This window comes from Bidens hawaiensis, unplaced genomic scaffold (genome assembly GCF_021521415.1).
Source record: "Bidens hawaiensis isolate Kalapana, Puna unplaced genomic scaffold, B.hawaiensis_p1.1 tig00017455_1, whole genome shotgun sequence".
Lineage (NCBI taxonomy): Eukaryota > Viridiplantae > Streptophyta > Magnoliopsida > Asterales > Asteraceae > Bidens > Bidens hawaiensis.
In genome coordinates this window covers 112,610-122,442 of record NW_027492639.1, presented here as the reverse complement: position 1 = coordinate 122,442, position 9,833 = coordinate 112,610, and the positions used below count along the sequence as shown (strand labels likewise).

The 9,833-nt window shown below is 36.4% G+C and overlaps 2 protein-coding genes across 3 annotated transcripts; one reads left to right on the top strand and one right to left on the bottom strand.

The window, feature by feature from the left end:
• The first annotated feature begins 277 nt into the window (after nt 1-277).
• On the top strand, nt 278-3,602 carry LOC143553933 (uncharacterized). 2 transcript variants are annotated; one of them, XM_077043812.1, is made up of 5 exons: nt 278-2,467; nt 2,542-2,590; nt 2,695-2,796; nt 2,913-2,986; nt 3,228-3,602. In XM_077043812.1, exons 1-4 carry the CDS (start codon nt 620-622, stop codon nt 2,954-2,956), a joined length of 2,043 nt encoding a protein of 680 aa, XP_076899927.1. In that variant the 5' UTR covers nt 278-619; the 3' UTR covers nt 2,957-2,986; nt 3,228-3,602. The 2 variants fall into 2 exon arrangements, with proteins under 2 accessions (XP_076899927.1, XP_076899928.1); XM_077043813.1 differs by having other exon boundaries at nt 279-2,467; nt 2,698-2,796.
• A 2,802-nt stretch (nt 3,603-6,404) lies between these two features.
• Nucleotides 6,405-8,325, bottom strand: LOC143553924 (uncharacterized). The gene is made up of 4 exons (XM_077043807.1): nt 7,904-8,325; nt 7,555-7,730; nt 6,833-6,951; nt 6,405-6,740 (listed from the first exon to the last, which is right to left on the bottom strand). The coding sequence occupies exons 1-4, from the start codon at nt 8,068-8,070 to the stop codon at nt 6,564-6,566; spliced, it is 639 nt and encodes a 212-aa protein (XP_076899922.1). The 5' UTR covers nt 8,071-8,325; the 3' UTR covers nt 6,405-6,563.
• Between the last annotated feature and the right edge of the window lie 1,508 nt (nt 8,326-9,833).

Here is a 9,833-nt window from a genome sequence, read left to right as displayed (position 1 = left end):
TTATCAGATGACATAATTTCATTACATAATAAATTATCAAATTAAATATTGTTTTTTAATGAATAATTTGTCAAAATGTCAATAAAAAAACAAATAAATATAAAAGCCAATTTATATCCTCTCCGAGTGGAATGATTCATTATACTATACTCCTTTATCGATTTCAACTTTTCGACCACCGAGTAACTTTATCAATTTATCATTTATGTTTTATATTATTATTTTTCATCTTTTTATTTTAATATCATTTTAATTTTTAATTTTTTCCCCCTTTCGTCACTAATCAAGATCACGTTACAACCTGAAAAACCCTAGTTCCCTATGATTTCTGATCTCCATTTTTCCTTCAATCAAAACCCTAATTCTCACCAGATCTGGTTTCAGTATTCAATTCCTTAATCCTATTTCCTTATAGGATTCGATTGGTTTCTCAATTCTAGGGTTTGGTTTCTTGAATAATCTTGCCCCAAACCCTAGCTCCGACGACCCGATTCGATTTCTTCGAACAAATCAGTCATCTTTTTTCTTTCTGGGTTTTCGATTTCATTTCTGGGTTTCAATTTGTTCATGGAATTAGGGTTTCTAATTTATCGAATTTGAGTGTTGGGTTCGTATATGTATGGCTTCAGGAACATTAGACGCTGATAAGATAAGAAAAGACAAGAGTAAGTGGGGTGAGTTTAATAAAGTCTACACAAGAAGACGTAAACAACCTGTCAATAACGCCGCCACAGTCGCCGTCGCCGTAGAGTCTCCGGCAGCCGGTTCTCCGGTTACAACCGGTAATAACGAGCAAGCTCTAGAAAACCCAGATGCAGATAACGAGAATACACTAAGGAACGAAGACCCAGACCCATCTGGTCAGAGTCAACGGGATGAACCGGTGGTGGATGTCGGAAACGGGGTGGCGACACCGAGACCGATTGCGACGGTGGTTGATGACCGGGTGAGGATTTGTTTGGAGGCGTCGACGTCGAAGAGTGAGATTAAGGAGCTTAGGGAGAAGCTAATAGGGAAGTTGGGTCAAGTTAGGGGTTTGGTTCAGAAGCTGGAAGATAAAGAAGCGGAAATTACGCAGTATTCAGACGTTCGTGATGTTACCCATAACGAAGAAGGGTATGCTCAGTTGCAGTATCATTCGGGTAATGTTGCAGTAGACGGGAACGTTGAAGGGTATGCTCAGTTGCAGTATCATTCGGGTAATGTTGCGGTAGATGGAAACGATGAAGGGTATACTCAGTTGCAGTATCATTCGGGTAATGTTGCGGTAGATGGAAACGATGAAGGGTATACTCAGTTGCAGTATCATTCGGGTAATGTTGCGGTAGACGGGAATGGGAGGTCGTTGCTTAGGGTTAATTCGGAAATGGGGACGAATTATATGGATAGAAGAGGTTTAACGAGGGTTCATTCGGAAGTAGGTTCGGATGTTATTGACAGAAGAGCTTTAACGAGAGTACATTCGGAAATGAGTCCTTTTGTTACTCAAGATATGTCGAGGTTTAGACAGTTGAGTGTGTCGGTTGGTGAGTATGTTGAGAAAGAGAAAAGAACACCGAAAGCGAATCAGTATTACAGGAATACTGATTTTCTTTTAAGTAAAGACCGGTTACCGCCCGAGAGTAATAAGAAACTGAAGTCGAATGGCGGTAGAAAATCGGACTACAGTTCTAGTTTTGAAAGGCATAGGAACCAGGTGTTTAGAAGCTGTAGCAGTTTGTTACAGAGGTTAATGAAGCACAAGCACGGTTGGGTGTTTAACGAGCCTGTGAATGCAAAGCTTCTTGGGCTTCATGATTACCATGACATTATTAAACATCCAATGGATTTGGGGACGGTTAAGAGTCGGTTAGCACAGAACTTTTACAAGACACCTGGTGAGTTTGCAGACGATGTCAGACTCACGTTTCATAACGCGATGACGTATAATCCCAGAGGTCAAGACGTGCATGTTATGGCAGAACAGTTATCAGACATCTTTGAAGAAAGATGGGTGGTGATTGAGTCCGACTGGAACTATGGACCGGTTCATGAGACACCGGTTGCAAGAAAGTTTAATAATAATCCCAGGACCCTTGATAGGTCACAATCTATGGGTTTGCCTTTTATGGCTAGACCAAAACCGCCAAGTTTTGCACCGGTCAGGACACCTGTCCCGAAGAAACCGAAAGCGAGGGATCCTAATAAGAGGGATATGACTATTGAAGAAAAGCAGAAGCTTAGTGCAAATCTTCAGAGTTTACCGTCTGAAAAACTTGACAGCATTGTGCAGATTATTAACAAGAGTAATACTTCACTTTCTCAAAACGATGACGAGATTGAAGTTGATATCGACAGTGTTGATGCTGAAACTTTATGGGAGCTTGATAGATTTGTCACTAATTACAAGAAGAATTTGAGCAAGCACAAAAGGAAAGCCGAAAAGGCTAGAGCTTTAGCTAGCAACAATAATCGAGCAATGCTTCAAGTATGAACCAGTATCTTTTTTATTATGGTTTACGTTTAAGATTCATGATTGTGATTATTTGATATTATTTGCAGAACCCTGTACCATCCACGATTCCAGAGGTACTACCAGAAAAGAGAGCAGGTAACCTTATAATAAACTTTATACTCTTCATATGCTTGTATTTTTGAATGAATACTATCGTTGTGCTAATATATTATATCTTGCAATGGTCTTGTTTTGTAAAGCAGATGAGCAGAATCCTGCTGCGAGTCAACCTAATCAAGGAGGTAATAATATGAGTAGTAGTTCAAGCACTTCTAGCAGTGATTCTGGCAGCTCTTCAAGTGGTAATTGATTATATTGTTTCTTTGTCTTGGTGAAATTACTTGTTTTAATAGACTTGCTGGTGTTTTGTTAATTAAAACTAAGTGAAATGTTGAATGTTTTGTTTCTTTCCATGCAGATTCAGATAGTGACAGTTCCTCTGCAGATGGTTCAGGGCAATAATCTAGGACTTAAAAAGAGCAGTAGCTTAAGGTAAGCCTACATGATCCATACAAACTAGTTTTAAAAGTGAATATATCATGTGAATGTGTGTATGCATCCAAGTGATAAAAGCCTACAACTTTTGAATCTTGTGTTTGATTCGCATCTTAAATGTTCAAATTGATGAAATATGTTTGGCACTCGCTATCTCTTCATATTCTTTAATATGATGGTTTCTGTGTTTTTTGACTGCATGATAGTTATATGTAACTTTTATCTCCTGATTTTGCAGACTGTGGCAGAAACCGATGCTATCATGTGAAATTCCTAAAATACTTGTGAAAAGGCATATAAGATGCATGATGAGTAAACTGGAAAACGGTTGAGACGGTGATTTGATGTTGAAATTTTGGTTGAGGTAACGGTTTCTGTTAGAAGTTAGGATTTATGAAATAGATTTTTTCTTTTAGGAATATGGGACTCCTTGGTGTGGCAAATGTTAGGTTGCCAGGTGAGGAATGAAGCTAGGTTTTGATTTTGTGTTTTGACCATTTTCATAAGTTGGTTGAACGGGTGATGTTAACATCGCCCTACATTATAAGTCGTTCAATTCTTTCTTTGTAACGCGCATGAGACATGCTTGATGATGAACATAGGTAGCAGCGTGTACAGTGTTGGATTTATCTGCTTTTGCTACTTGTGCTTGTTTCATTTCTCTTGTTTTTATATCCTGTTAGCTTCATGTTGTATGACTTTATGATTGTTGAATGTGCCAAAATGGGCAGCCAACAGGTAAATGATTTTTATGTTTGTAAACAATTTGGTTTTATAATTTCACAAAAAGAATTTAGTTTTATCAGCAATTTTTAAGATGCACTAGTTTCATCACCAAAGTTGATAATATAATAGTGGTGCATGGTTAGTGCTTCACAAAGATTAAGGTACAATATGCAAAGTTGTGCTTGGTATTTAGTTTTCCTTGGCAACCTTGTTCCCATTCAAGTTTCTTTATTTATAAACACTGGTGAAAAATGTTGAAAATCAAAGTTAGTTTTTGCATACACATGGGTTGGTGCTACTTGTAAAGAATCTCAAAGTTCGGTGTTTAATAGGGAAACATGAGCCTAAATTGAGGCGTAAGTGTGCGGACTCAATATGTTGAGTTTGGTTAAGAGGGGTTATAGTCATGGGCAGACCTATTGTGAGGGGGAAGGGGGGCAGCTATCCAACTTAAAATTTTATGTTCGTTAAGTATGTATATGCGATTATTCCAACCGCCCCCAATGAATTTTGACACCACCTCCATTGGCTGAATTACAAGAGGATCTCAGTGAAACTTATAATTATTAGAGCTTTTTCCGTCCGACGAGTAGGCAACTGCACACCAGTGGAACTACGGTGGTCTCTATAGTAAGTGTATTTTCATGGTTTGACCCCTTCTCAAACACTCACATGTGGAGAGTTGAAACTAGAAGAGCAAAGTGAAGTATAATCAGCTTAGTAATTTTCGGGCCAAATGCGATGACCACCTTACTTATTAGCTTTCTTGATTCTTGAAGATTAGATAATGGGGAAGAAAGGATAATCACACAACAAAACGTAAAAGTAAAACAAGTGAAATTAAATAAATGACGGACAAAATGTAAAGCTACCCTACCTATCATGATTTCCATTTACATCTCAATTTTTTTAAACTAGTTTTGTTTTCCTAGGTTAACGTAGCGTTTGGTATGCATGAATGAGAGGCGGAATGTGTTTGGTTGATCGATGGAATGGAATCACCCATTACCATGTCCATTCTCTCTAAAACACCTCAAATTCATTCCATCCACCCCCTTGTTTTTTTTTCATTCAATCCATCTTTCACATTATTTCACCTCCACCACCCTCCCACCACCACTACCCATTGTCCTCTTACCACCACCGCCTCTACCGTTGCCACTACCCACTGCCACCTCTGCCGCCCGCCACTACCATCCCGCCTCCACCGCCTGCCACCACCACCAACCGCCTCCATCGCTTGCCACTCCACCACCCATCGGCGCTGCACACTACCACCACCACCAACCGGCCATCACCGCCCGCCAGCCGTCGCTTACCGCTGCCGCCGCCACCACCACCTACCACTACCAACAATTGCTCCTGGCTCCCGCCCATCGCCACCGCCGTCCACCACCATTACTGCTCGCCGCCCACCATCCCATCGCCACTCACTACCATTTTTATTTTATTCCATTTTTTTCTAGCTTACCAAAAACTAATAATTTATTTCATTTCCACATTGTAACCAAATACATAAATGAAATGGTAATGAATCATTCCATTACCCCGTTCATTCCATTCATTCGCTCATTCCATTCCATAACCCATTCCTTTAACCCTTACCAAACAGACCCTAATATCCTACTTTTTTTAGTTTTAATATCATGTTATTTTATGTTTATGATAAAAGATGTATTATTATGTGACCCGTTATAGTATAAGTTTTGTTGGTCGTTTAAGAAAAACAATTATCATATGACTTGACCCGACCCATATTTTGCTTACCATTAAATAAAGAACGACCTCTGAAAAATTCTCGCCCCCATAAAAAAGAATTCTTGGTATGCCACTGGACTCACTTATAGTCGCTAGAAGAAATGTTAAGGTTTAAAATAAATTTATGTTATTGGCTGTTTTTTCGTCTAGGATGTGGCTGAATTAATCGCATAAATGACATGAAAGAATTGATTCAAAAAAACTTTACCCGGTGTCGCCATTTAGTTAGACCTTTAACTATGTATCAACATTATGTCAACACAAGATACACCGATGCATTGAAAGCCTAGATGTGCCCATGATGACATGCTTTGTCAATGGCTCAGAATGTTATCTATCTACAAACATGTCATCTTAAAAGATAAAACTAAACTCAAACCAACACATCTAAACCCTGAATGACATATTATATGTCTAACCAACCCACCGAGATATTACAAAAATTAATGTATATAGTTTTAATAAAAATAAAATAACTTTTTTCCTGTGATAAATTTAACAGTTATAAATGTAGTATAAGTATTTAAATCATACTTAGGTATCGATTATTAGATTGGCAGATTTTGTACCTATTTCTTTTACTTTTTTCTTTTGCATTTTTTTCTATTCAAAAGGTTTTGGTTCTTTTATAAGCCTACCATTAACATTCGGTCCTTTTTTCTAAACCGTTAAGACTAAACCGTTTTGGCCAATCTAGCTGACTGTACCAGTTTCACCCAGATTTGATATCAAAAACGGTCAAACTAGACCGTGAACATCCCGAACACTAACTTGAACTTTCATTATCGTCGATTGCCAACAAAGTTTTATCGAATTAAATTTTTTTATGGTTTTCGGTAACAGACTAATCTGCACCGCAACTTTTCACATCAGATGATTATAGGTTTTTACCAACTATAATCTATTATCTACTTCTTACCCATAATCCATATACTAAAATTTATACTTCAAAATATATCCAAATTGAAACCTTCAAAAGTAACAACAGTTATATATTTTTAGACAAAAAAAAAGCATCATAAACACAATTTATCTCATCTTTATCTTTCATCAGATCTGTGCATTGATTTGTAGGTAGCAAAATTATTATCTACAGCAGCTCCCATTCAGAGTCAGGTCCATCCTGAAGTTGAACTGGTGGTTGTTTGCTGCTCTGACTCTCTGTTGGTTGGCATAGTTCTTTGTCAATATCTCCATACAAAATTGCCAACTGCTTATACTCCTTAGCCAACCTCTTTCTTGACATAAAGGCATCTTGTATCATTTTCTGCCACATACAATTATTAATTATTATTAAAACAAGACCAGTCATAGTTACATGGATTAGATCATGTTTGGTATAAAGAGATAATATTTTACCTTATAAGACTTGTTTCTTGATGTTTTGGGAAACGAAGAAAGTTTTCCGCTAATGACACTACTATCAACTGCACCCTTTTTAGCGTCCTCAAAGTCAACTGTGACGCCATCTGCTAATCCTGTTGAAAATATTCCCTTGGTCAGAAATTAGTTTTTCGGAATGTAACGAACCTAACGTGCAGTGAAACGTTCGATGGGCAGTTTGTTTAATTAATAAATGAACGAAGAACTTTTTTTTGTTCGTTTATTTAAACGAATGAGCATGAACAAATGCCTCGTACATTCATTTATGTTCATAAATGTCTGTTTACGTTCGTTTATGTTCTTTAAAATACATTGATGATCACGTTTACTTTTAATTGGTGTTTGCTCAGTTATGGTTATTCATTTATCTTCAATTATGTTCATTCGTTTATGTTTGCGAACCATTCGTTTATACTATTAACAAGCGAACATAAACGAACAAAAACACATTATCTTCTTAACGAATGGACATAGACAAGAAAACCTGGTTCGTTTAATTGTTCATGTCTTGTTAAAGTAAAATGAACTGTTCTGTTTGTTCGGTTTGTTTACAAGCCTATATTCTGGGACATCAGCAGTTAGGACTTACAACCAAAAAAAGATTTTGTTGAATGATTTTGAAACAGATAAAAAATAGAAAGAAAATCAAGTAAAAACTAAGATAAATTTCTTTTTAATTGTGTAAATCATAAACATACCAGTTCCAGAGCATGACACATCAGCTTCATTATTGCTATCATATGCAAGAGTTGTAAACGACCCGCAAGATGAGAGAACATCTGATGCTACAGAGAAATCATCCATTGTTTCTGTAGGATTGCAGCCGTTTGGTTCCGGTTCTGAAGTGAAGTTTTTGAATGATGAGTAAAATGAGCTCTGAAATTTTCAGATGATAACCCACCAGCAATAATGTGTTCGGTATTCTCTTCTTTATTCTCGTTGCAAGAAACCGAACTTTCCAATTCAGATGGTCGATGAGCGATTGAAGTATTTAAATCACATTCAAATTCATTGTTCAGATCCGTTTTCAATGACGAGTTTAACGACTCGTATAACTTTTTGGATGATAGCCCGCCGTCAATAATATGTTCAGTATTCTCTTCTTGATTCTCGTTGCAAGTAACCGAACTTTTCATTTCAGATGATTGATGAGTGGTTGAAGTATTTAAATCAAATTCATTGTTCAGCTCCATTTTCTTTTCTTCCAGATTCATCAACGGCTCCCCTTCAATCACATTATTATCAATATTCAAATCCAGATCCAATATATTTTCTATACCCCAATCTGAATACTCAAATCCTGTAGCATCACTATGAAAACTTTCATCATAAAGTACTCTGTCTTCAAATCGGTTATTGTTAACTTGAGTGCTGTTATCTTTAGTCTTGTTTAAAAGACTGCCCCCTTCGTTAACAACACGCTGACCAATTTCAGAGGTAATTTGACCGAAAGAAGCGTCTTTCAGGTTATTTGTCTTTCTAGAAGTTTCAACCGAATTAACAGATTTTGAAGGATTCGCTTCCTGAGTAAAACCAAACTCGTCCACGAAACCAGAGAAAAAGTTCCTCACGTCCGTGCCAACAGTTTCCATTTGGTTCCCCACAAATGAAACCGGCTCCTAAAAGCAAAACATGAAATTAAATGATAATCTAGCCGGAAAGAAAAGTAAAGTTATTATGGTAATATCTTGAATAGAAGCATACCTTGCTTACAAAATCATCAATATCCGTGCATATATCTTCTAACTTCTGGCGTATGTTCATTACCCAAGTCCCATTGCACCTATTCATTGTGAATGTTTACTATTTAAAGAGATTGAAATCAAGAAAGCTTGTAGTTCCTAAGATATGTTATCTGCTTCAAGAGAACGAAAACGGGATCCAATTATGCAAATTCATGGCAACGAAAAATCACACGCCATATTCGTTCGATATTAGTCATATTACAACACATATTCAAAGCCACATGTATACATATTTCCTAAAAATTTCACTATTTAAAGAGATTAACGATTCTCGGAGACGGCCCCTGATGATCACGATAATAAACAAATAAATTAGGTTTTAGATGATGATCATAATCGCGTGAATTATAAGCGATAACAAGAGCTGAATTCCAACTCTCTAAACTTAATCGATCATTAAATTATTAACACAATCAACAGAAGCTTAATATTATTATTATTATTATTATACGAAAAAAAAAAATAAAAAACAGAGAACAAGTTGAAAACAGCAACTAGAAAACAGGCGGAAAAACCGGTTGGAAAAAAGTATATGTTTGGGGAAGAAGTAAACAAGTAAGTACGGATGACAAGTTAGAAACCCTACCGAAATTACAGGCCAACGAAGAAGAAGAAGAAGAAGCAGCAGCTAGCGGTGGTTGTGATCGATACTTGTAAGGCGTCTGATGCAGCAACTGGGGTTTAACTTTATTAATAACAAGACTTCTTTGATACCAATGTCTATGTATTTAATATAATATATTTATATAGGATGGATGGATGGATGGATTTTATTAAGTAGTTGCATCGTTATTGTGCGTGACATATATATATTTGGAATATGTGGGACTTATTTTGGGTTACATATGTTTTATAAGATATTATTATATCTTATGTTACGTTTTTAATCCCTAATTTAATTCTCTTGTGGTGCACTTTAAAGAAATTAATAATACATTTAGTCTTGGTGTTGAGGAATTAAAACACGTTTCAAGTATTGGATCTTTACAAATTACAAATATATATGCATAGTCCCATATTCTTCTTATTACCTTTTCTAACCTAATTTTCATTTGTTATACTTTTTTATATATTCAGTCCTTGTGGTGAGAAATAAAAAAATCGTGTAAAGTCTTTAACATCTTTATAAGTTGTGATATAAATTTTACGATAATCTTTTGAAGTTACATGAGATATTAAATATTTTTTAAAACCGTGACGAATGAAAGGACGGTTTAAATTTTATTCTCGGA